Consider the following 27,820-nt stretch of genomic DNA (forward strand, 5'->3'; position numbering starts at 1 on the left):
ATAAAAAGATAAACTTGATAAAAGTAAAGAATTACATTTTAGACATCGGCCTTAACATACTTGCTGAGGAAATAATCAAATATGTCCATATATAACTGAAAAATGTATCAAAACTACAATACTTTTCCTTGGTCTTTTTGTTAGTATTTGAAAACATTACTTAAAGCAGTAGCTATTTTTTTCTTACCTTTGTATTCGGTTCTCAGCTGTGGTAAAACATTGTTCAAAAAATTGTCCCGCTGCTGTAGGTAATATGAGTATCCTCTCCACAACCAAGCCCACGGGTTGTAGTAAATCCATGGTGTTGGGAGGAATCTTTCTTTTTCACCATAGATTAAACCACCATTCCATGAATAGTAACACCTCACTCCAGAACCTAGGCTGTTTGGAAATCTGCTTTGCATCGTGAGATAGAGAGCTGGGAAAAAATAATTGTTTTTCCACATTTAATTTGATCTCAATTGCTCAAACAATCTCCTCGCTTGTCCTACCATCCTTCACCCTACATAAAATCCACTTCCAAAAATCAGCTGCACATAACCTGTCCCATATTAAGTCCGGCTTGTCAACCCAGTTTTCACTGATTTTCATCAACTCCTGGTTCCTCAACGCCTCAAGTATAAAATTCTCATCCTAACTTTTAAATCCTTCCAAGGAATTATCCTCCCTCTCCATCACTGTCCTCCCATCCTATATACAGCCCACCCCCGAACTCTCCATTCATCTGACTTGGGCCCCTTTCGCTCACCTCGCCATTGGTGGCAGAACCTTCAACTGCCTGGGAACTACTCTCTGGAGCTTCCTGCCTAAACCCCTCTGCCATTCCACCTTTCTCACCTTCTTTAAAAACCTCCTCAAAACCTATCTTTTCCACCAACCTTTTGTACAATCTTAATTTCTTTTTTCCTGTTTTTTATACATCTCCTGTGAAGCACCATGGTATTTTTTTAACTGAAGGCATTATAATCAATGGAAGTTTTTGTTACTATTTTCCCCATTTCTTTCTCACTCCAAACCCAAATTAGTAAGTTAATCTCCAGTGCATACTGACACATGAGGAAACCTATTTATTTCACTGCTGTCTGTCCAGACAAAGATATTTGACTGCATCAGAGTATCATCTTGCCTTATGCCCAACAGATCATAGGAACGTAGGAACAGACGTAGGCCATCAGCCCCTCAAGCATGTTCCGCCATTCAATCTGATAATTGCTGATCTGTATCTCAACTCCATTTATCCACATTTGCTCCATATCCCTTGATAACCTCATCTAACAAAAATCTATCCACCTCAGTCTTGAAAATTTCAATTGACCCTTTTGTGGGAGAGAGTTCAAAATTTCTACGACCCTTTGTGTGAAAAGGTGCTTCCTGATTTCACTCCTAAATAGTCTAGTTCTAATTTTTAAATTATGCTGCCTTGTTCTGGATTCCACCACCAGAGGAAATAGTTTCTCTATATCTACCCTATCAAATTAATCCACTTATAAATTTAAACACCTCAGTTAGATCACCCCTCAACATTCTAACCTTATGGGAATACAAGCCATGCTTATGCAACCTGTTCTCATAATTTAATCCTTTAAACTCTGGTTTCATTCTGATGAATCTGTGCTGTATCCCCTCTAAGACCAATATAACCTTCCTGAGGTGCGGCACCCAATACTGAACGCAGTACTCCAGATGGGGTCTGACCAAGGCACTGTACAACTGAAGCATAACTTCCTCCTATTTGTATTCCAACCCCTTGTGATAAAGGCCAACATTCCATTAGCCTTTTTCATTACTTATTGTGCCTGCGCACTAGCTTTTAGTGATTTGTATACATGGAAACCCAAATCTCTCTGCTCCTCCAGAGTTCCTCTTGCTATTAATAAAATATTTCAATTTGTCTTTCTGGGATCCAAAGTGGATGACATCGCACTTCCCCACATTGAACTTCACCTGCCACAGTTTTACCCACCTGTCTATGTCCCTTTGTAACTTTCTTTTCCCGTCTATACAACTTACTGTGCCTCCTAACTTAGTGCCTCCTAACTTAGTGCCATCTGCAAACTTGGATATGCAGCTCTCTATATCTTCATCCAAGTCATTGGCAAAAAGCTGAGGCCCCAGTACAGGTCCCTGGGGAACACCACTTGTCACAACCCACCAATCAGAATACATTCCCTTTATCCCTATTCTCTGTCTCCTATGGTGGTTCTCCACAGTTGTATTTGCAAGTCTGTAACAGACTCATCTTGCCTCTGGGTTGTTTCCATAACGAAAGGCATTTTTACATGGACATGTCGTTAGACTGATTCTTATCAGGAGAACCGATAGACTGCCTTTCAACTTGTCTGGGGAGTTACACGGCCGCCAACATAGCTCTAAGGGTCATAGAAGCATGCAAGCCATCCCACTACACAAAGGTGCACTCCCTAATATAAATTACCATTTTCAAATATTTTATTCCTTAAAACAATCTCCAATTTATCAACAAAATAAACTTTTCACATTTATTTTCTTTCTACATCATTTCAACACACTACACCAAATGCTATCATTATGTCATAATGCATCAAAATTGTATCTCCAGACTTGTATCCTTCTCAACATTCACTCCTTTGTATCTGTCCTGTCCCAGGAGGCAGAGCACCTCGCATTCAAACTTTACCCACAGAATCACCTTTAAATGGCCAGAATTTTTGTCAGTGTTTCTGTGAAAACCAAAATCTAAAGGCCTTACCTATGATGGAATATCAAATGGTCATGCTGAGAGCACAGTTAGCCTACGTGCCAAACATCAACTTTTTAAACTGACATTTAGTATTTCAGCCCGTGCGTCAACTTTCAGTACTTAAGGAGAAAAATGTTTTTTTCACTGATTGAAGGCTATCAATTCGATCATTTTGAGGGTAGAACTGCAGGTTATTAGAAGAAACCATTCAGAACTTAGTTCTCCAGCAGTTTGCGTTTGAGGCAGAAACATTCTGAATCTGTCCTGAGTCAGTTTGGGACCCACATGTTCCCAGAAACATGGCACACTGGTAAAAATGTCACAATTGCTTGAACTTTATCTATGCACGCAATTTTAAGCGTGCACACAAGGAACTTTTGGAGTGACTTATTAGGGCAGAAAAAGATTTTCAGTCAACCAATTCCGACAAGGATGGTGAAATGCTGGCCATCGGCATCAAACACTCTGCATGTACGCACTAGGCCTGAGCAAATCATTCCCTTTTATCCAGTGTGTATTCTACATGGGACTGACACTGAACCACAGGAACTGTATGGTACCATGGTTTACTTAATGTGCATTGATAAAATAGTATGCAAGTTGAAAACATCAAATTTCAATATTTGATTAGAAAAAAAATGACGATAAAAATAAGTGAAGCAGAGAGCAGATTTAACTTTTTCATGTTACAAGCCCATAGTTAGTTTGGGACATCAACTTCTGTTTGTACTACACTTGCATCAGTATAAAATCAAATTTCATATTTGGAACATATCCTGAAAATGAGATGTACAGCACCAGCTAATTTGCAGTTAAAAGCTCTTTTCCATCTTAAGTTACAAGTCCCTCACCTATGTCCCTCCCTATTTCCCCTTAACCTTCTCCTTAGAGCAGAGAAGGTTAAGGGGAAATTTGATAAAGGTGTTCAAAAGCATGAAGGATTTTGATAGAGTAAATAAGGAGAATCTGTTTCTAGCGGCAGAAGGGTCAGTAATCAGAGGACACAGAGGCAACATGAAGAAAAAAAAATGTACATAGCGAGTTTATATGATCTGGAATGCACTGCCTGAAAGGGTGGTGGAAGCAGATTCAATCATAACTTTCAAAAGGGAATTGGATAAATAATTGAAGGTGAAAAGTTTGCAGGGCCATTGGGAAAGAAGAGGGCAGTGGGACTAGTTTCATAGCTCTTTCAAAAAGCTGGCACAGGCACGATGGGCTGAATGGCCTCCTTCTGTGGTGTATCATTCTATGATTCTATGTCTGTTGCTGAGTAAGTATGGGACCAATGTGTACTGATTCCTGGTCACACTAATTTGTACATGGATGCATGACAATAACTTGCAAGCATGTGTAAAAGCCAACAACTTGCACGCATGTGGGGCTTTGCACCCGTGCACAAGTCATTGAGTCTGAGCGTTCATGTATGCACGCTACATAATTTTAGAACATTCTGAAGTGACTTGAACAAAATAATCTCGTGTAACGAAGTCCTTGATTTCGGATGCTTGCTGATGTTCAGTGTTTCTAATATTATTATTTCTGATTACACGATTACAAAATAAGAAAAATAACCATTACCTTGAGGTTCTTTAACATCAAATCCATAATAATATAAATTGTTTCGCCATATAAAGGCATTATCAAATATAGCCTGCCAAAATGAGCAGGGACAAGGGGAAGTGAAGTAGCTCCAGAATGGCTCTGGTTCCCTTAAATACCAATCTAAGCATTTTTGTCTTGGGTTTCTTGTAAATTGAGTATTTCTTTCCAAGCGGTAAGCCCACCGTCCATTTTTGCCTATAAATAATGTAAGATTACAGCGATTAAAACAAAAATTTACCATCCTCAAAAAAATCACATTCAATTCAACTGAGTGATGGTATTACTAATTGAGCACATTTAGGTTGTTGTTAAAGACTTGGATTGGACATGCACTCCGTTCACCTGATAGTAAAGGACATAATCGGCCAAAATATGCTGGCAAAATAACGGTGACTTAAAGGCGCTCAGTGTTATTAGTGTGTATAAAATCCAGCAATTTGTAGCGAGGAAGAGATACACCGTGAGTTGTGAATCACCACAAATTGCTGGACGATTTGCGCCACTCCGCCATTAGCCTCGTAAAAACCACAGCTTGCCCTCAACCTCCCCATGAGTTTCAAGAAATTGCTGCACTTGTGCTGTAAATATGAATTAAACTCGCTGTAGAAAGTTAGGGCTGCTGTTAGGGCGTAAGGACCCTATTAATGGAATCATTTATGTTTTCAATGGCCTTCCACTTTGAAACCAGTTAGCAATTAAATGATAATTGTTCTGCACATGCCACATAACGCATGCAACCAGGGTGCAAGTTAATCTGATTTGTTTAACTGATTTGTTCAATTGATTTGCCGTGGATTCTGGCTGGGGATAAAGTCGTTGCTAAATTCATTTCAGCTTGTCAGGATTTAGAGTTCCCCCCTCAAATTATGTGGGCCCACTAATTTGTAAGTAACCAACAATCACCATGCTGATTCCACAAGTAACACATGTTTTGAATTACTATAAAATATATAGCTTGCGCATGCAGACAGCAGTTGCCTTCGGTTCTTGAATTTCATAAATTAAAACAACAATAATAATTTGAACCCTGGGCAGGAGGTTGTCTAATTCGTATATTAATGTGTCATGTTCCATAGGCAAAAATACTTAGCACTACACATTTTCCTGCATGTAATTCGGTGATAAACTTTGTTTAAATAATCAGATGTCCAAGCTGTCACTTCAGAGCTTTGCTAACCATTCAGATCTTTAAATCTCTTTAGCTAAGGAGATAAACTATTGGCCCTGTTGTTCACCAAGGTCCCAGATACTCCGTTGACCTCGTTATCAACTCGCACTTCCAGTAATTTGTGGCGCAAAATTAATTGGAAAAATATCCAACTCACGGCGTTCACCGCGAGATGCCCCGCTCCAGCAACTTCTGCTAGATTACAGCATGATTAGAGTTGGTAACTAGTGGAGGAGTTAGCACCAGTACAGGCATAACGGACCACTTTGTACCAAAATGTCTATGATTCCATATTAATGCATGTGCTTGACTCAAGGCATGGCAAACATAAAGCTGTAAGTTATGATGAAACAATAGACTATGATTAGCAGTACAGTACGACTGATCTGATTAATGTAACCAAATTCCAGTGATCATTATAAATAAATGGAATCACACAGATACCTATGGGTTGCAATGTTTGAAAGAACAGATCAATTATTCCAATCGAATGGTCACTGCAAGCATTGGTCACTAAAACCAAATTGCATTATATGCTGAACATCTTAAAAACTATTTAACATTTTTTCAAATTTACATTACACTATTCAAGGGGATATTATCTGTGGAAGACAGGCCCATTAAAGCAACACTGCATTAATGGATTTTGTTGTATTTTCATATTACTATTAACATGACCAACCTGTTTTAAGGCCTGGGTATTTATCTGGGTGGTAGGTTTTTTCAGGCGACACATAAAATCTGGTGTGAGGGTCATTAAAGGCTGGAAAATTGTTTGAATCAGGGACTGAACGTGTAGACCCACTGTAAATGAAAAAAATATGAAATAGTATCAACTTGTAATACAATGAATGAATTGGGCTGAGCAGAGAAGTTTGAGGAAACAAAAGCTGCACTGAATAAACATTGCAACAACAAAAAATACCAGACAAATAATTCATTATGGTGAAGGGTTCAAATATCAGGAGACATAAGTTACAAGTTTGAACTAAGAAGGGATTCCAGTTGGAACTTTATTTTGTCCCAAGGCTAATACACTTGTGGTACAAATTGCCAGGGAAGGCCATTCATCGGACTGTATAAATGAGTTCAAGAAAGACTAGGGATTAAGAAATATAATACAAAGGCATGTAGGTGGAATTGAGATCTATTAAAGAACGAAAGACTTGTTGCACCAAATGCCTTTACCTGTTGCTGAACACATTTTCTATTCTATTACTAATGAAATAATAATATTTGCAAACAGTGTCTTGGAAATCTCTATTTTAATATACATAACAGACTGTAAGTTATAAATACCTATAATATCCCATGAGAGCGTAATTTCTGTAGTTAGGCCTTAAGTCATATCTCCAGTTCATTCCACCATCTTTGAATTGAATTAAACAGAAGGAAAATATACCATCAGTTGTTAGAACTGCTTGGTACGTATTGGTCTGAAAAAGAAAAAGACAGATTTGTCATTCCATTAATGTAGAATTAAGGTGGAAAGGCACACCCCAAATTTCAATGAAGAATAAGGAGCGTTCAGCAGAAACAGGTATTGAGTCAAACTTATGAACATTGAAGGAAATAAACCAGTGTTTAGATTAAAAGGAGTTGCATATGTATTAGGTCAGAATGTATCTTTCCACAATACACGCTTTGTACCATGACCCTTATCTGCACTGACATTATGATTAATGAAGAAAGTGTCCAAACATGGTCTAGTTTCCTTTTAACTATGGTTAGTTTTATGTTTGCCTATATAGACCACCCTGTAAGAGCAGTATAGAGTGTATGGCTTATTGATCTATTTAGAAATGAGAAGCACATAAATTAACTAGACAGAGTTAGGCTGAATATATTTTAATTCAGAATCACAGCTGTAAGAATTCATTTATGTGTGTGAAAAATTCCACATGTATCATATTGTTACGATATCAGCCATAGGCCCTGATTTTAACTAGAAGGGGATCTGACATTTCTGTGGCAAGCTGGTATGCTGAGTGGAGCAGTGCAGGCCTCCACAAGAGCATATGTGGGCCCCACTGAAGACTTCAGCTTTTCAAATTTAACCAGATCAACTCGGGGGGCTTAGGAGAATGTGGCTGGGGTTGAGCAGGTGTTCTGGGCAGGCACCAAACTTTCCAGCATTGTAGGGATCATGACAAAAGGAATTTTGGAACCATTTTCTTTATCAACATCAACATGTAAAGTGGTAGCCAAGGGGAAGTTGGACGCAACAATGGGAAGTTAATAAATACATACATCTTGAAGATCTATGTTCCTATATCCAGAGTATGGAAGGACATTTTCCCAGGTGATCTTGAGTGCCCATTTAGGCGTGAAGCTTGAATTGCCAAGTTCTGATCCATAGTAATCATTCACTTGAGTTTTAAGGTCATTCTGGAAATTCCAACTGAGTGAATCATTCTTCTCTTGGAAATCAAACACCTGAAATGATCATTTAAAAAACATAATTGCTGTTGTTAGTTTACCTTTGCCTTGTACACATGCAGAATTTTTTTTCTGAAGTTAGTTGTGTAAAGCTGCTAACTATTTGGAATCTATTATGAACAACAACTCATATACAGTGCAGCAAATGTGGTTCAGTAAACACAGTAACTATAACAACATAAAATGCTAGAAATACTCAGCAGCTCAGGCAGCATCTGTGGAGAGACAAACAAAGTTAATGTTTCAGGTCGATGACCTTTTGTCAGAACTAATCATCCACAGTATTTTGCTTTTGCAGTAACTATAACAACTGTGGTTCAGTAGCTGCCATCTCCATTTTTTCAATTGATTGGCCCAATGAAACTTTGGGAAGGTAATTCATTTATTTTTTCTGAGGAAGTTACAAAGCCAGTTATGAGTCTTTGTCCTCACCTGAATTGCTGCCAAGAATGGTTGGATACTGGGTGATGAAAGAACTTGTGTAGAAGATTGTCTTTTGGCTTTAACTCCTCCAACACTCACCAACATTGAAGGGCAAATAATGTAGTCAATAGATGATTCTGAGTTCATTATCTTTCATAGAGGTTCTGAGCATTTGCCTCCATACGTCTCCCTGTTCATCCTCTGTTATGTATCAGCTTAGAAGGTTAATTTTATGATCATGGTGCAGAGTTGTTGGGACCAGCCTGCAGACCTTGTGTGATTTTGCAAAGTGAGCTCACTTGTACGTGCCCAGCAAGCTCACTACCTGGATTAGGGCTGGGGCTCACTGATTGCAAGGTGGGTATTACTGCTCAGCAGCAGCTGCGAAAAGGCAGATGATGCTATTTAAAGGGGAGCAACTTGTGCTGTTGCAAGTTCCAACTTTGGAATTCTGACAATGGAAACAAGAAAAGTCCACCTTGGAACAGCTCCTTTTGAAGATACAGTACTTGATGTAATTCTGCAACAACAGTGGCAAAGGATCATGGTCCTCACTACACTGCAGTCCACATTGTATGAGCGGAAGTGGCCAAACAAGTCTATGCTATCTTCACATTTGTGGGTATGAGAGCAAATGAGAAAGAAGTTTGGCAATGTCACAAACAGTGACGAAGTAAGCCTACCGAAAGTATATAGGCATACCATGCATGCTACCTTTTTCCCTCTCACCCTGATGCAGCTTAACTGAGACTACATGCAAAGTACTCAGGCAACTTTTCAGCTGCCGCACTCATGCACATGAATACCCAGAATGTTGCAGAACAAACTTCGTAGCAGGTATTGAAATATGTAGCTGTTGTCACATTTAACTCTTTAAAATTATGACCACTAAATAAAGGAGAATACCAATTTGAATGGGTAGTGGAAGAGGAGTGTCAGCTTAACTGGTGGGAGAAGAAAAGTGCCAGCGTGGATGGGATAGCTGGAGGGCGAGAGAAGTGGTAGTTTGAACTGGAGAGGGGAAGAAAAGAGTGAGGGGAGAGGTGTTCTGGGTGGAATTGATGCCACTGAAGGAAAAGGTGGCCAGCATGAATGGGGAAGGTCAGCAGTGTCTCAGTGAATGGGCAGGAAGGGGCAAAAAGGTGGATGAGGTTTCCCACTGGCAGTGTGTGCTTGGAAAATTGACCTTCAGGTCTTTCTAGCAGTGCCCATTCTATATGGGCTTAAAAGGCTGTCAACACATTCTTGTCAAGAAATGTAGAAAGTCACACCTGGCAAGATGGTTGTGGTGATTGAAGGTCAATCATCACAGCCTCAGGACATCGCTGCAGGAGTTCCTCAGGGCAGTGTCTTAGGTCCAACCATCTTCAACTGCTTCAACATAAGGTCAGAAATGGGGGTGTTCGCTGATGACTGCACAGTGTTCAATGCCATTCACAACTCCTCAGATAATGAAGCAGTCCATGCCTGCATGCAACAAGACCTGGACGACGTTCAGGCTTGGGCTGATGAGTGGCAGGTAACATTCGTGCCACAGAAGTGCCAGGCAATGACTATCTCCAACAAGCGAGTGTAGTGATCAATAACATGTCATTCTGTGGTGGACACTAGGTGGAGCTGTAGAGCTGGACATAGCTGTATGTACAAGACTACACTACCCAGCTGTATATATATTAAGACTACATTACCCATGAGGCTAGGCTACCCACAAGGCAGCAGTTAAGATGGAAGCCTCTACAAGATGCTGTACAAGTCCACATGTGCTCAATAAAAGTAACTAGCAAAAGCTAGCTGTGTTCATAATAAGAATGTCTAGTTATTAATGAACATAACATGGTACCAGGGTGGTGAAGATCTGCTGAAAATTGTGAAAAGCGACATGGAGAATTTGAAGCCACCAGGGCATTTGAATCTCACAGAAAAAATCGACTACAATTGGCAGACTTTTAAACAACAATTCGAACCCTACATTGCAGCCATCGGATTCGGTACGAAGCCAGACGCAAGGAAGATAGTGTTGCTGCTTACGGTTGCAGGCCCACAGGCGATAGAGGTATTTAATACATTTGTATTTAATCCAGAGGAGAACAGAGGAAAATTAGAAGATGTGCTAAAAAAATTTGATGCACATTGCTCTCCCAAAAAGAATGAGGCGTATGAAAGATACATCTTCCGTTCTCGGGCACAGCAACAAAATGAGACCTTTGATAGCTTTATAACTGATCTGAAACTGAAAGCACAGACATGTAATTTCTCTGAGCTCAAAGCATCCATGATTCGTGACCAGATTGTGTTTGGTATTCATGATAAAAAAAGTCAGGGAACGTCTGTTGAGAGAAACCGAACTAACATTGGAAAATGCTGTGACAATATGCAAAGCCAGCGAGCTAGCTCAAAAGCATGCGAAGACTTTCAGTGAAATCAATAATGATGTGATTGTAGTAAGTGCTGCTGTCGGTGCTGTGTCCTACAAGGGGAAGAAACGTGGGCAGAACAGAAATGAAAAGCAATCGGAGGATGAAATTTTTAATTGTAAATGCTGTGGTTACAAACACCAGTTAAGACAATGCCCAGCGTTTGGAAAAATGTGCACAAAGTGTAATGGAAAGAATCACTTTGCCAAACAATGCTTTTCAAAAGTAAAAACAACGAAAGGGCAACAAGTTAATGTGATTGAGGACACTGATTTAAGTGAGACATTTTTTGTAGGAATGGTGTCATGTGACGATATCAAAAAAGATACAGAAAATGTGCAGCCCTCAGAAATAGACAATGCTGAACATAAAGTTAATGCAGTAAAAGAGGACAAATGGATGATCCCACTGCAGATAAATGGAGCATTAGTTACATTGAAACTGGACACTGGGGCAAAAGCAAACATAATCAGTAGGAGTGACATTAACAATATGAAAGAAAAGCCCAAAATACAGAAAAAGTCAGTACTACTGAAGGACTATAATGGACAGAAAATAGATAGCTTAGGTGTATGCAGACTTAAAGTGACAGTCAAAGACAAAGTGCATCATCTCATGTTTTCTGTTGTGGCTGAAAGACTTGATTCGATACTAGGTGACAAAGCTTGTGAAGACTTAGAACTGGTCAAGAGTCTCTACCGTATAAACTGTGCCATAAGCAGACCAGATGACTCAGGTGATGAAGCAGAGAGCCCATCAAGGATGAAAAGGCCAAAGGGTATCCATGTCTTCAAAAAGCCTAGTTTCTCCAAGAAGAAAGAAAAAGACTTTAAGGTCAAAGAAAAGCACAAAGAGGAAAAACACAAGGAGAAAAAGTCCAAAGATATAACCGCAGCAGATGTTGTTAAGCAGTGGAAAGAGAAAAAGAAAAAGAAGAAGCCTGCACCAGAGCAGGAAGCAGTTCCGGTGGATACTCCTTCTTTCCTCAGGCCAATCTTTGGTGTTCCATTAGCCGAGGCTGCTGAGAGGACTATGCTGTATGATGGGATCCAGCTGCCAGCAGTTTTTCGAGAGTGCATTGATTACATTGAGAGTTATGGCATGAAGAGTGAAGGAAACACTGAAACCCTCTCCAAGCAAAGATCGCAAGGAGACCTCGATCTATACAAGAGCAGATTGATGACAATGCCGCAACTGCATCTTGTCATTCACCGCCAGAACAATCTCATGAAGACACATCAGACTTACCTATGTTGAGAAGATCCACACGTGGAGTAAAAGAGCCTGATAGACTTAATCTTTGAGTACAATGTAAAGCTTTGAAAATGTGTTGACTGTTTTGAAAATGTTTATGTTTATAGAGCACTAACAAAAGTGTTACTGATATTATCTTTATTGTTTTCTTGAAAGTTGATTGATATTGATTTTGTTAAACCTCCAAAGAAAGGGGGATGTAGTGATCAATAACATGTCATTCTGTGGTGGACACTAGGTGGAGCTGTAGAGCTGGACATAGCTGTATGTACAAGACTACACTACCCAGCTGTATATATATTAAGACTACATTACCCATGAGGCTAGGCTACCCACAAGGCAGCAGTTAAGATGGAAGCCTCTACAAGATGCTGTACAAGTCCACATGTGCTCAATAAAAGTAACTAGCAAAAGCTAGCTGTGTTCATAATAAGAATGTCTAGTTATTAATGAACATAATAGCGAGAATCTAACCACCTCCCCATGACATTCAATGGCATTACCATTGCCGAATCCCCCACCATCAACATCTTGGGGGTCACCATTGACTAGAAACATAACTGGACCAGCCACATAAATACTGTGGCAACAAAAGCAGGTCAGAGGCTAGGTACTCTGCGGCGAGTGTCTCACCTCCTGACTCCCCAAAGCCTTTCCACAATCTACAAGGCGTAAGTAAGGAGTGTGATGGAATACTCTCCACTTGCCTGGATAAGTGCAGCTCCAACAACACTCAAGAAGCTCGACACCATCCAGGACAGAACAGCCCGTTTGATTGGCAGCACATCCACCACCTTAAACATTCACTCCATCCACCACCGGCGCACCATGGCTGCAGTGTGTACCATCTACAAGATGCACTGCAGCAACTTGCCAAGGCTTCTTCGGCAGCACCTCCCAAACCCACGACCTCTTCCACCTAGAAGGACAAGGGCAGCAAGTGCTTGGGAACACCACCACCTCCAAGTTCCCCTCCAAGTCACACACCATCCTGACTTAGAAGTATATTGCTGATCCTTCATCGTCGCTGGTTCAAAATCCTGGAACTCCCTACCTAACAGCACTGTGAGAGCACCTTCACCACATGGACTGCAGCGGTTCAAGAAGGTGGCTCACCACCACCGTCTCAAGGGCAATTAGCGATGGGCAATAAATGATGGCCTTGCCAGCGATGCCCAGATCCCATAAGCAAATAAAAAAAAACACCTGGCAATCATAATTAATTTGGAGAATTTTCAGGGCCTTAATTTTTTACAGGATGACTCTTAGCCCACAGGTTCTGCTGATAAGGAAATTGCAATAATTTAGAATCAGGTGAGAAACAGGACTAAGCTCTGCCCAGCTGATTTCTTGATTTCTCTACGACCTAATCCATGCCAGCACAACTGATCAGAAAATCTACCCTAAGATTTTGTTCTCATGCTCCCTGTACTATTTTCTGCCTCGAAAATAAAGGTGAGGGTACCCTTCGTGAATTTGCACTCTCGGCATAAAAGCTCACATACCAGGAGCAATTATCCGGAGTTTCAGCAGTGAGGTAAGCAGGCCGACAGGATTTCCATCGCTTAAATTTTGACAAGAGTGCAGATCTGTAAAATCTACCCTATGGTGTATTTGGTATGCAAATTTCTAGTTTGTGGGGGCTGAACTCTTGCAAGCGAGGGGTCAGTTTGCGCTGGACGTTAGTGTCAATTTGGAGGTAGTGGAACAGGTTGGACTGTGTAAGTGGAATTTTTCAGTCAGCTGTTGAATGGTCAATATCCGACTCTTATGGAGAAGCCGGCCTTTTGTGATAAGGACCCCGTCACGCCAGGTGGCAAATCTACTCTAGGTGGGTGATTCTTGGAGTTCCTTGTCTTGTCAGGGTGGGGCTGAGATACATTCGGGCTCAGGATTGTGCCAAACTTATTCTGGACTGGTTGCTTCCAGACCTCTGCTGACACTTTCTGAGGGTTTATGAAGGGCAGGCTGCACAGGTAAGGAAGTTTTTGTTTCAAGCTTGGCCTAGAAAAAAATCTAAATTTCACATTGAACAGGAATAGGTTGTTTAAATTATCTTATACTATCAAAAGCTTTGATTTTATCAAAAGCTTTGATTTTCAACCAAAAGAGTTTTACTAGTTTCAGTAATGGTAACTTTTCTCAAGCAAATATATACAATTTGAAAAGCAATGGAAAGCTGCAATAAGTTTCAACTTATAACGGCTTTATTCATATATCCTCAGATGGTTATAAAAGCAATTTCTGTGACAAAGATGAAGTCTGATCCTCCGTACCTGGTAGTAAATGGATCCTAGTCCTCTTGTCAAGTCTGCATCATCCCAGAAAATAGCAATCATTGGTGGAGTCTGCCCATAAAAGTAGCGACTGAATGTCCAGAATGGATTTGAGTATATATACTGCAGGTAATCATTGTTTCGTTGAAATAGAATCAGTCCATTGTCTGAAAACTATAAAAAGATAGTTCATTATACAATTCTGTTGTTATAGTTTTAATAGAAGGAAAATCATTGGCTACTTGCTTGTGATTTCTCGAGATGTGTTTCCTGCAGAATTACCAGCAATGCTGTTGCCTGGAGTAATGACAGGGAAAACTGAAATTGCTATGGGAGCAATTTTAACCTTGTAGGCAGGCAGTTAAAATCCCTCACGTTACTTATTTACCCTGGAGTCACCGGGAGCCGACAAGTTCCAATTTACGCCCACTCAGGTAAGGACTCCCGCCCAAAGCTGGCCTGGGTTCCTTTTTAACACATGCATATTGGGCCCCGATGACATCCATGAGGCCTGAATGTAGTTTTTACTCGTCGGCCTAAGCGGAAAATCGCTGCGAATTTTGCGCTAGGTCAAACCAGTGAGAAAGTGGATTGGGGCCAGAAGAGGCCCAAAAAGGCAGCTGATCCCGCCACTTGCCTACTGTCATCAGGTGGCCTCGAACCATGATTTTCCCCTCGCTTCCTGCTAATTCCTGTCTAGAAGGGTTGGGAATTTGTCGGGCAGGATTTAAACGATGCCCAGTAGTTAAAATTCCAGGCCTCATTTTTGCCGCTGAGGGTCAGTCTCTCACCCACCCAAAATTAGCTAAGGGTTAAAATTGGTGTTTATATCTGTTGGGGTTATCTTACAAAATGTAACAATTAATTAGAAACATCCAAAAGTAAATGGAGCTCATAAAATATTCTTAAAAAATACTGCACAAATAAACCTTAACTCATAGGCCCCAAATTGCCTGCCCACCTTAGCCCCAGGCTAAAGACTCCATCTTAAATTCTAGGAACAGTCATTTGCATAGCCAGGGTGGGCCCTTGGCACCTGCAAGGGTATATTAGTGGTGCCCACCTTGATGCAGATTTCGAGGCTGAATATTTTTGAAGTCTTCAGCTTCTGCCTCCAGACAAGATAATTAATCACCTCTAGCCCTCCTGCTGGGAAATGGCTGCACAGATAAAGTGGGATAGAATCTTGGCAGAACTGGGTTCTGTCCCAAAGTCTGTCACAAATTCTGACTGTTCCACACCCTCTTTACCATTGGTCCAGGCCAGAATTTTGGGGTCATAGTTAGCATACAAAATAGCCAAGACAGTAATCCCATCATCTCTTCATTTCTTTCTGAACAACATTACATTGGTCTACACAGAGGGCTCCCTCAAGCTAAGGGTACATTTCTTTGCAACAGTTGGCTTGACTTTTGTAAAAGCTAACTATTAATCATTAAATTAAAATGAAGTCACTTGTAATAAATCTTTGCTTTGAAGAATTTGGAGTCAATTTTAACCTCACCTGTCCAGCAGAAACCAGGCGGTCGACAGTTGAAAACGAGCGGGTTACTTACCCGCTCAGATCGAACCATTTTCGACACTAACCTGCAGGGTTTTGCAGGCAGTTGAGCTGCTCACCTCATACATTTCTGCAACTTGGGGTCCTATTAAATCAATAACTTTAACCGGGGCCTGAGTGAGGAAGCTACTGCGGCTTTCCCGCTAGGCAGAAGCAAGTTTGCAGCTGGTCTGCAGACAGAAGAAGCCCTTCAGGTCAGGATAAAACTTTCCTTTGTGGGGCCAGGAGGAGCAGGTCTCCTCCTGCCCCAGACTTTCCTCCCCCGCAACCCTCCTTCTCTCCCACGTGACGTCTCTTGAAACCCCTCCCCGCTACTTACTTGGAAGTTGCTCTGCACCCTCTTCATAGAGTCATAGTCATAAAGTCATAACGGCACAGAAGGAGGCCATTTGGCCCATTCGTGCCAGCTCTCTGTGGAGCGATCCAGTCAGTCCCATTCCCCCGCTCTATCCCCGTACCCCTGCAAGTTTATTTCCCTCAAGTGCCTATCCAGTCTCCCTTTGAAAACATTGAGTATCACCGCTTCCACCCCTTCCATTGGCAGCGAGTTCCAGGTCCTCACCACTCGCTGCGTAAAAAAGTTTTTCCTCACATCCCACCTGTATCTCTTGCCCAAAACCTTAAATCTGTGTCCCTGAGTCATTGTACCATCAACTAGTGGGAACACCCTTGCCGCGTCAAGCCTATCCAAACCTATCATAATCTTGTACACTTCTATCAAACCATATCTCAACTCCTTTGCTCTAATGAAAACAAATCCAGCTTCTCCAACCTGTCCTAGGAGCTAAGATCCCTCATCCCCGGAGCCATTCTGGTAAATCGCCTCTGCACCCTCTCAAGTGCCTTCATATCCTTCCTAAATTTATAAAGCCTACAGAATCTGTGCTGGAAATGGACTGAGAAAGAGCTTGTGGCTGAGAAGTGATGATCTGTCAGTTGGGAGCTTTTACTGTACAATTGAAGCTGCCAAGTAATCAGCTGGAGCAATGGCCACTGAACTCCCACCTCAGGTTGACAGCCATGGTCCCCAAATAACGTGTTTCCCATGGCCATGAAGTTAAAGTGAAAAGGTAAGTTAAAAAAGCCTGTTCATAATCTGTCAACTGGATGGTAATGAGTTTAATTGGGTCGCCCGCCGCTGTCTGTCGGGTCTGCTCAGCGCTGTCAGACCCGACATTGGGAAAGGCGCATTGCGGCGGGTTGATAGCAGGGTCCCGACCTGCTGTCAAAAAAAAAAATCAAATTTCCCACCCGTCCCGCCACCGATCCTGCCCGCTGACCCCCTGGAAAATTCCAGCCTGAGTGTTGGCAGTCTGAGCCCAATGTGTCCTTACTCAGTGTCCACAAGCATGCGCTTCCAAGCAAAAGCCATTAGTGTTTAGGAGTGGGAGCCCTGGCTTATTTTCCTTTTCTGTAGCCCAGGGTACTCAAACCAATGATTAGTTTCCCTATCGCCACCCTCTGCACCAATTGTGGATCAAACCCTCGCCCTTCGTGGTCTATATGGCTTAATTACATACGAATAGGGAAAAAATAGAATATGAGAGAAAACTAGCAAGAAATATAAAAGCAGATTGTAAGAGTTTCTACAAGTATGTAAAAAGGAAAAGAGTAGCAAAAGTAAACGTTGGTCCCTTAGAGGCCGAGACAGGAGAAATTATTATAGGGAATAAGGAAATGGCATAAACGTTAAACAAATATTTTGTATCTGTCTTCACAGTAGAAGACACAAAAAGCATACCAAAAATGGTGAGGAACCAAGGGTCGAAGGAAGCTGAGGAACTTAACATAATTAATATAAGTAGAGAAAAAGTACTAGAGAAATGAATGGGACTAAAACTGACAAATCCTCTGGACCTGACGGCCTATATTCTAGGGTTCTAAAAGAGGTGGCTGAAGAGATAGTGGATGCATTGGTTTTGATCTTCCAAAATTCCCTAGATTCTGGAATGGTCCCAGCGGATTGGAAGGTCACAAATGTAACACCACTATTCAAGAAAGGAGGGAGAGAAAAAACAGGGAACTACAGGCCAGTTAGCTTGACATCAGTCATCGGGAAAATGTTGGAATTCATTGCTAAGGAAGTGGTATCAAGTCACTTAGAAAATCAAAACATGATTAGGCACAGTCAACATGGTTTTATGAAAGGGAAATCATGTTTCACAAATTTATTAGAGTTTTTTGAGGAAGTAGCTAACAGGATAGATAAAGGGGAACCAGTGGATGTAGTATATTTGGATTTCCAAAAGGCATTCGATAAGGTGCCACATAAAAGGTTATTACACAAGATTAGGGCTCATGGGGTTGGGGGTAATATAGTAGCATGGACAGAGGATTGGTTAATGGACAGAAAACAGAGAGTAGGGATAAACAAATCTTTTTCAGGTTGGCAGGCTGTAACTAGTGGGGTACCGCAAGGATCAGTGTTGGGGCCTCAGCTATTTACAATCTATATTAATGACCTAGATGAAAGAACCAAGTGTAATGTATCCAAGTTTGCTGATGATACAAAGCTAGGTGGGACAGTAAGCTGTGAGGAAAACACAAAGGGCTAGATTTTCATGGAGCCATCAGGCGGAGTTTCAGGCGTGTGGGGGGGGGGGGAAATCCCGAATTTGGGGGTCCCGACACCATCCCGCCCAAAACCCCACCCCACGTAAGTTTCAGGGGCGGCGGGTATCCGCCCTGCACTGGGACCCGCCGAAACCAGGCGGGAAGGGATTAGTGCCAATTAACTGCCTGTTAACAGGTAGTTAACAGGCAGTTTTTAGCCTAATCCCTATTTTGAGTGGTTTCGTGACGGCTCCAAACCACGCCAGGTAGAGCAGGCGGGCCGTCGGGTTGAAGGAATTGGAGGGGTCGTGATGTCGGCGCTCAGGTGAGTGATGGGTTCATAAGTGCAAAGGTAAGTGTGTTTGGTGTGTCTAAAGTATGTAAAGAACTTTTACTCACCTGTACTTACCTTCACAGCCTTTCTTCCTGTAGCCGTCGGGGGCGCATCACTCACCCGGCACTTAAAGCTGAACGGCTGCGATCTGTGAAAAGTGACAGCCTTCAGCTTTGAGTGCCGGTAAGAGTTCTAACTGAGTCTGTGCAGAATGACTCATGGTAGAACTCAGACTGTCAGTGTTTCACAGCATCAAACAGCTGTCAAACGCTGATATTTCATCTGTCAAAAGCTCTTGACAGATGAAATTGCAGTCTGTGACGTCACCTGTTGCCGGGTGGCCCTTAATTGGCCTGCTGAGCCCGCTGGGCGGGCTCAACAAGGTCAATCAAGGGAAAATCACGCGGATTGGCTGGACGTCGAAGTAGGCGGGTCAAAAACCCGAAAGGGGAAGTCCCGCCTTCTTCCCGACAGGTTCGGGAAAATCTACCCCAAAGAGTCTGCAAAGGGATATAGATAGACTAAGTGAGTGGGCAGTAAGGCAGCAGATGGAGTATAATGTAGGGAAATGTGAGGTTATTCACTTTGGTAGGAAGAATAGAAAAACAGAATATTTTTTAAATGGTGAGAAACTTTCAAATGTTGGTGTTCAAAGAGATTTGGGTGTCCTTGTGCAAGAAACACAGAAAGCTAGCATGCAGGTACAGCAAGCAATAAGGAAGGCTCTTACATCTTAAGTTCTTATGTTCTTATGAATCAGTGCACGTAATAAATGGATTATTGGGCAAACACGATCCTCTACATATTTACTATGAAACATCTTTAAACTCATGTATTAAAAGGGGAAAAATTAATTATGCAGTGAAATTAATTTTTAAAACAGTTTCGGCATTAAATTTGATTTTCATTGAAATTGTAGAATATGTTCACTGAGTAAGTTTCAAATAAGCATCATCGAAAGGCTTATGCTAGTTAGTGCTAAACTAGGTTTTACTGTAAAAGTAACTGTTAAAAAAAATCTTAAACATACGTATAATCTGTAGAAAAATGTATCATCAAAGGGAAAGCCAATTTGGATGTTGATGATTGGAGAGTTAAAGTCAGGTCCTGTTACGTCGAGTTTATTATCTCCAAAATGTTGTCCATAGTTAAATAGCCGTTTCTCTATATCAAAAAAAATTGCACAACTATGTAATTTAAAATCAAATGCAGTTATTTAATTGTTACAAAATCACATTGAACAGTAAACCCTAATTTTACGTTAACACATTTTTAATTGTTGACAACATTCAGCGCAAAATTGGGGTCAGTCCATTGTTTGGGTGCTACGGGTGCCGTTTGGGTACCAAAATGGCATCCGATGCGCACGCGCACACTGGTGGGGCGAATCGTGCTGGACGCTATATTGGTGATGGTGTTAATGTGCGCGCAGCTAATGTTCACCTGAAGTATGCAGAGCAGGCAGATCATGACGTCAATCAGCATGCAACGCTGATTTGATGTAGCGGTGCGATTTTGGAGTTCAACTCTCCAGTCAATGCCCACTTAATTAAGCTTAAGCAACTAAACATGCGTTCAGCAGAAGGAAGGAACCCCCACCAGCGCTAGTTAAAGGGATCATCAACTACTTACAGGTTAGTTGCTGTTTGATTTCTTCTGGCTGTTGCTACGATTCTACAAGAGTTTGGCGCTTTCTATAGTTGTTTCAAGTTGCGAAAGTCTACAGGGAGTGGTGTGGCAGGTGCTGAAGGACCTTTTGCTGACTTCAAGGCTTCTGCACAAATCACGTGCTGCCAGACATGGGTGTACTAGTAGGCATTCCCCTTAAAACACAGCGCATGACTTGGAGAATGAACAGAGGCCTGCAGAGCAGGTCAAGCTGCTAGAAGAGGGAGGGGGAGCAGGGCTCTCAGCAGCAGGCCAAATCCGCCCAGGATGTTCAGGGAGCAATTCTCCTACCTGAACCTCAGTGAGGAACAATGTGTGAGATCTATGCACTTCAGTAAGGATATGCTCACTGAAATCTGTCACCTGCTGTAGCCACAACTGCAACATCAGAGCAGGGCAAGGGCTGCATTGCCATCGGCTGTGAAGGTGACTGTGGCGATGAACTTTTATGTGTCGGGCTCCTTCCAGGCTGGAGCTGGAGATATTTGCAACATCTCACAGTTTGCCGTCCACTGTTGCGTAAGTGAGGTCACTGAGGCTCTTGTAATGATCAATAACATGTCATTCTATAGTGGACACTAGGTGGAGCCGTAGAGCTGTGTAGAGCTGTATATTGCAGTATGTCTATATATATATATATATATAAGACTACATTACCCACGAGGCACTAGGCTACCCACGAGGCAGTAGTCAAGATGGCGGCCTGCACACAGAAGTACATATGCTGAATCTCTACAGATGCTGTACCTAGAGAACGTGTACTGAATAAATGACTAGCTTAGAAGCTAGCTGTGTTTATAATAAGAATGTCTATTTATTAATGAACATAACAGCTCTCTGTTCAAAGAGAGCTGACTGCACTTCATTCTCTCTTGTCAGAGACAAGCAGGCAGAACAAGCATATGGATTTGTTAGGATTGCAGGCTTTCCTATGGCGCAGGGTGCCATTGATTGCATGCACATCGCTTTGCAGACGCTGCATGCCAACTCTGCCATTTACCAGAACCTCAACGTCCAGCTGGTGTATGATCACGGGCAGTGAATCATGCAGGTTAATGCCCGATATCCTGGCAGCAGTCACGATGCCTTCAGTCTGCGGCAGTCTGCTGTGCCAGCTGCGTTTGGGCCACCACACCTCACCAAAGGGTGGCTACTGGGCGACAAGGGCTATCTGCTGTTGACATGGCTCATGACTCCGGTGCGCAATCCACGCATGTGTATGCAGCATGCATAGGATGAATGCCAAGCTACCACACAAAATGTGATAGAGCAGACCACTGGCATGCTGAAACAACGCTTCCACTGCCTGGGCTGCTCTGGAGGAACCCTGCAGTACTCGTCAGAGTGGGTGTCAAGATTCATGGTGGTCTGTTGCATGTTGTACAACCTCGCCATCATGAGGGCACAGCCCTTGCCACCAGCTATATGGCGAGCAGCTGAGGAGCAGGAGGAGGAGGAGAAGGAAAAGGAAGAGGAAAGGAAGAGACAACCTATACAGCCCATTTCTGCCTGGGCTATCCGTGAAAAACTCATCCATGTGTGATACCAGTAACCCCAATTCCCCAATCCCCCATTCCCCAACCGTCCCACACCGTATCTTCCCTCAGTCAGTGTCCACTTGGCCAGAATGCATAAATTAAAGCTATCACAAAATTATCATTCCAAACCAAATTTATAAATGAAATCATGCCATATTGCATACAAAAGTTAACTACCCTTGTGCATTCCCTTAGTGCCTGTCTTCTTTCTGCCTTTGCCTGTTCTAATACTCCTATGTAGTGCTACCCCAAGTGGCTGCAGCATGGCTGGTGGAAGGCTGCTGACTTTCAGCAGAGGAGACTGCAGATGGTCTTGGAGGATGAGCTTGAACATCTCTGGGCCTAGAAGGTACGGCTGCGGACTGCACCATCTCGGTAAGGGCAGTATCAGTCTGGGCTGGCTGGCTGACAGGCAACAGCAAGGGCGCTGGCGGAATGGTGGGAGGACAAATGCTGTCATCCTGAGAGAGGACAGCAGGTTCGTGCTCCATGCAGCCACTGCCACGTCCCCAGGGCAGTGCCTCAGCAATCCTAGTAATCGGTTGCAGGACAAATTGCTGGACTGCTGTGGCACCCTGCAAGCCCCTTTGCACACTGTAATCCACAGCCATGGTGACCGCAGTCTCTGAGCTTCCACTGCAGCACTCAGACGTTGGGTGGTTGCTGCTTGTGCTGCAATGGAAGTTGCGACATCAGCCATCAGACACTACACCACGGTTGGGTCCACAAACGTGCAAACGGAATTGGCCACCACTTCCATGCTGGAAAGGTTGGGCTCCAAGCACTGTGCCAAGTTGGTGCTGGACTCCTCCATGCTCCTTGGCTTTCTGGCAGGCTTCCCAATGCACCAAGCATTTTGTTGTGCAAAACTGTTCTTCTGTAGGCTGTCCCATCGAAGCCCTCATCTGAGTCCTCTGCAGCTGAACCCTCCGGCGAGCTGGAACCTGCGCTGCCCTTGCCGCCTGCCCTGGCTGCAGACCACTCATGCCTGGTGTCTCACCAGTACAGATCCCACCTCTAATCTATCCTCTAAGATCCACGCAGTGTCAGTATCTGAGCTGGTGACTGCGAGTGTGAAATCAAGTGACGGTGCTGTGTCTTCATCATCAGGAGATAGAACAGGTGGACATGACATTGGATCATGAGACTAGTAATGAAATAAATGCATTTAATAAGAAAGAGGAGATATATTAAATAAACTAATCAAACTCAAAAGAGGAAAAAAACCCTGGTCTGGACGGATTACATCCGTGCATTTTAAAAGAATCTAGGGAAAAGATAGCAGAGGCATTACTACACATATTTAATAATTCGTTAAAAAAAGGTGTTCTGCCAGATAGCTAATGTAATATTTAAGAAGGGAGATAGAACATGTCCAGGGAACTATAGACCAGTTAGCTTAATATCGCTGGTAGGAAAAATAATGGATTCCCTGCTAAAGGAGAAAATAGAAGCACATCTCGAAGGGAAAGTCTTGCTTGACTAACCTCATTGAATTTTTTGAAGAGGTAACAGAGAGTGTAGACAAGACTAATGTAGTAGATGTAATTTATTTAGATTTTCAAAAGGCCTTCGATAAGGTACCACATAATAGACTAATGAATATGGTCATAGAATGCGGAGTCAGGAGACAAGTAACAGATTGAATAGTTAGCTGGCTTCAAGACAGAAAGCAGAGAGTAGGGGTAAAGGGTAGCTATTCACAGTGGCAGAAGGTGGGTAGTGGTGTTCCACAAGTGCTGGGACCACTGTTGTTCACAATTTATATTGATGATTTAGACTTTGGAATCAAAAACACAATTTCTAAATTTGTGGATGACACCAAATTGGGGCCACAGTCAATACTGAGGAGGACTGCAACAAAATACAGGAGAACATTAATGAACTTGCAGAATGGGCATATAATTGGCTGATGAATTTCAACACAGATAAATGTGAGGTATTACATTTTGGTAGGAAGAATAGGGAGGTCACTTATTACTTGGAGGGTGCGAGTCTAGGTGAGGTAGAGGAGCAAAGGGATCTCGGAGTACAAATACACAAATTGCTAAAAGTAGCGACACAGGATAACAGGGCCATAAAAAAAGCAAACCAAGCACTAGGGTTTATTTCTAGATGGATAGAATTGAAAAGTAGGTGAAGTTATGCTAAACTTGTATCGAACCTTGGTTAGACCACACTTATAGTACTGCGTACAATTCTGGTGGCCATATAATAGAAAGGATATAGAGGCACTGGAGAGGGTGTAGAGAAGATTTACAAGGATGATACCAGAAATGTGAGGGTATACCTATCAGGAAAGGATGAACAAGCTGGGTCTCTTTTCGCTTGAAAAAAGAAGGCTGAGGGATGACCTAATAGAGGTCTTTAAAATTATGAAAGGCTTTGATAGAGTAGATGCAGAGAGAGTGTTTCCACTTGTGGGGAAGAGCATAACTAGAGGCCATCAATATAAGATAGTCACCAACAAATCAAATAGGGAATTCAGAAGAAACTTCTTTACCCAGGTGGTAGTGAAAATGTGGAACTCGCTACCACAGGGAATAGTTGAGGCAAATAGTATAGATGCATTAAAGGGGTGGTTAGATAAGTATATGAGGGAGAAGGGAATAGAGAGTTATGCTGAAAGATTTAGCTGAGGAAAGACAGGAGGTGGCTCGAGTGGAGCATGAACACCGGCATGGACTGGTTGGGCCGAATGGCCTGTATCTGTGCTGTATTTCCTATGTAATCACTCTCTTCTCGGTGTTTCTCCACTGCCTGACCAGGTTGCACCTTTTGGGTATCTGAAAGGAAAAAGGCACAAGGAAAAGGTGGCGGTGCGGGAAGGGCTGGGGGCGGGAAATAGGAGGTGCATGCTTACACCATCTGCAGCTTGTAAGTCAGAAGTGAGTGTGTGATGAGGGGGGAGTGGGATGTGAGAAGGAGGATTAGGTATGAGAACACCGTCATCTTCGATGGTTTCAGCCCCGTTGCTGACCACGGCCTCAGCAATAGTCATCCCAATAATGGCCAGCACTGTCTCCTCCTTAGGGTAAGGACATGCAGACATGCCTGTCCCCCTCTGGTTTGCTCCTGCTGCCTCCAGTTGTGCACCACCTTGTCCTGCAAGCGAGAGGGAAGTGTGTCCGTGAGTTTCATGCAATATGTTTGGCTGATGTGACTGTCATGGTTGAATAGCTGGCAGTGTGTGCAAGCTGTGAGATGTGGGTGTGAGGCTTGGAGCAGTGCTAAGTTTGTGAGGGTTAGGTAAAGCATATGACTGTTCGGTATGAGGCCTGATTGATAGAGATTGTTGGTAGGTGAGTGATGGGAGTGTGGTGATTTGAACAGTGACTGAGGTTACTGGTGCAGCTCGTGGAATATGGCATTTGAAGATGCATTCACTGACCTTGACCACTCATGTGAGATCACTGAACTTCTTGCGGCACTGCATCCAGTTCCTCTGGGCTTGACTCCTGGCACGGACCTCCATGGCTATCTGCTCCCATTGCCTTTTGACCCATGTGTCTGGAGGACCTCCTTCCCTCCTACTGATACAGGGCATCGCTCATCCTTTCCACCTCCTCCACCAAGACCTTCAGTGCAGCGTCCGAAAACCTTGGAGCCCACTCTCTCCCCTGTTGTGCCATTCCTCACTCTTTCCCACTTCAGAATCTCTTCAACCACGGCTCCCAGCACCTGCTCCAGCCTCAATGCACTTCCCCTTTACTAGGTGCAGGCTAGCTTTAAGCAATGCAGGCTAGCTTTAACTAGGGCTAGCCTCTCGCGATTTTGGGTCCCCTGCTGATGAGTCCCGTCCTGGCTGGGCGCAGAGATCATTTAACTGAGCAGACAGCACAAAGTAAAAAGACACAGGGCTAGATTTTCGGGGAGCCGTCAGGCGGGGTTTCAGGCGTGTGGGGGGAAATCCCGAATTTGGGGGTCCCGACACCATCCCGCCCAAAACCCCGCCCCACGTAAGTTTCAGGAGCGGCGGGTACCTGCCCCGCACTGGGACCCGCCGAAACCAGGCGGGAAGGGATTAGTGCCAATTAACTGCCTGTTAGCAGTTTTTAGCCTAATCCCTATTTTGAGGGGTTTCGTGTGGGTTTCCCGACGGCTCCAAACCACGCCAGGTTAGAGCAGGCGGGCCGTCGGGTTGAAGGAGTTGGAGGGGTCACGATGTCGGCGCTCAGGTGAGTGATGGGTGCATGAGTGCAAAAGTAAGTATGTTTGGTGTGTCTAAAGTGTGTAAAGAACTTTTACTTACCTGTACTTACCTTAACAGCCTTTCTTCCTGTAGCCGTCGGGAGCCCATCACTCACCCGGCACTTAAAGCTGAATGGCTGCGATCTGTGAAAAGTGACAGCCTGCAGCTTTGAGTGCCGGTAAGAGTTCTAACTGAGTCTGTGCAGAATGACTCATGTCAGAACTCAGACTGTCAGTGTTTCACAGCTTCAGCAGCTGTGAAACACTGATATTTCATCTGTCAAAAGCTCTTGACAGATGAAATTGCAGTCTGTGACGTCACCTGTTGCTGGGTGGACCTTAATTGGCCTGCTGAGCCCGCTGGGCGGGCTCAACAAGGTCAATCAAGGGAAAATCACGCGGATTGGCCAGACGTCGATGTAGGCGGGTCAAAAACCCGAAAGTTGAAGTCCCGCCTTCTTCCCGACAGGTTCGGGAAAATCTACCCCACTATATTTCACTCTAAGATTAATATAAGAATGTTATTGAACTAGTAAAATAATAGCAGATGATTTCACGACACATCAAATTTTTAAAATCATTAACGAAGATTAGTACATGAAAATTAACTGAACTATTTTAATCAGAACTTTTACTTTCCTGTTCTATTATTGCAGTCTATCTTAGAGTGTTTTTTCAGGACATACAACTTTAATAATTCATGATTCAAATGATCAATACCAAAGATTACTATTAAAAAGTAATAAATTGCATGTATGAATTTCTTTATGTATAGTCATTACAATGTATGGACAAAGATCTGCAATCACAGGACTAAATTGTGAGTCCTGTACAGCACTATATTGATCACGTTAATTTTCTAATAAAACTGTACCTTTGCAAGTGAAGCCGTCACCTTGATACCCTTCTTTACAGGAGCAATTGTGGAATCCCAATGTATTTGTACATATTCCAGCATGCTGGTCACAGTTGTGAATACCACGGGAACATTCGTTCACATCTGAATCAGAAAGAAAAGTTTTAGAAATTTTAAAATGTTAAAATAAAACACCTTGATTTATCTGTCTGTTTAATCGATCTCTCTATTAATTAGTTAGAAGGTATAAAAAGCAACTATCTAAAAATACTTGTTCTATATCACAACTATTCATATAAAGCATACATAAACAGATTGAGGGTAGTAATTGTTAGCTTATATCAGAGCAAGCAATGTGCAATATGTCAAAGCAATCAAATTTGTTAGCATATGTGATAAGATGCTGTTAGAATAGAAACATTGAAAAGAAACCATTTCTCAATCTACCAGTTCTCTATTTCCTTCCCTTCCCACAGATCTATTCACACTGTGCATTATTGTTTGTGATAGGAGTAGGTGCCTAACAGATGCATGAGTGAAAAATACATTAAGCTACCATTCCCTTCTCTTTGTCTGTGTGTGGAATAAATGTAATTGCCTTTCTCACTGGCTTCTTCCCTGCCCCAAATGATAGAGCTAGATTTAGGAACTCACCCATTCAAAATCCCGGCCATTAAACCATCTTATAAAACTCTCTGATACAACAGCCCCATTGGGGTAGAGAAAATATATGTCCCATTTCTCCCCAGCTCCACCGGCATTCTGCCCCATTTAGACTGAACCTTTAAATTCTGGATGGGGGGACCACAGGTGGATCTTCC

The 27,820-nt window shown here is 42.7% G+C and overlaps 1 protein-coding gene and 1 long non-coding RNA gene across 2 annotated transcripts in view; both read right to left on the reverse strand.

Annotated features, from left to right (window-relative positions):
* LOC147115636 (uncharacterized) overlaps positions 1-8,501 on the reverse strand; it is a 144,510-nt gene extending 136,009 nt beyond the window's left edge. Inside the window, exons 1-6 of the mRNA XM_085989851.1 lie at positions 8,364-8,501; positions 7,743-7,928; positions 6,792-6,928; positions 6,175-6,296; positions 4,301-4,519; positions 188-418 (exon numbers count right to left, since the gene is read on the reverse strand). Coding sequence (XP_085845977.1) covers positions 188-418; positions 4,301-4,519; positions 6,175-6,296; positions 6,792-6,928; positions 7,743-7,928; positions 8,364-8,501 — 1,033 coding nt within the window. The remainder of the gene's footprint in view (positions 1-187; positions 419-4,300; positions 4,520-6,174; positions 6,297-6,791; positions 6,929-7,742; positions 7,929-8,363) is intronic.
* Positions 8,502-14,278: 5,777 nt separating this feature from the next.
* On the reverse strand, positions 14,279-27,149 carry LOC147115637 (uncharacterized). The gene is made up of 3 exons (XR_015078580.1): positions 27,018-27,149; positions 19,777-19,910; positions 14,279-14,472 (listed from the first exon to the last, which is right to left on the reverse strand). It is a non-coding gene; the product is annotated as an uncharacterized LOC147115637 (long non-coding RNA).
* Between the last annotated feature and the right edge of the window lie 671 nt (positions 27,150-27,820).

The sequence above is a fragment of the Somniosus microcephalus genome, chromosome 6 (assembly GCF_052327205.1).
Source record: "Somniosus microcephalus isolate GS21.2 chromosome 6, FLI_Smic_1.0, whole genome shotgun sequence".
NCBI classification, from domain to species: Eukaryota; Metazoa; Chordata; class Chondrichthyes; order Squaliformes; family Somniosidae; genus Somniosus; species Somniosus microcephalus.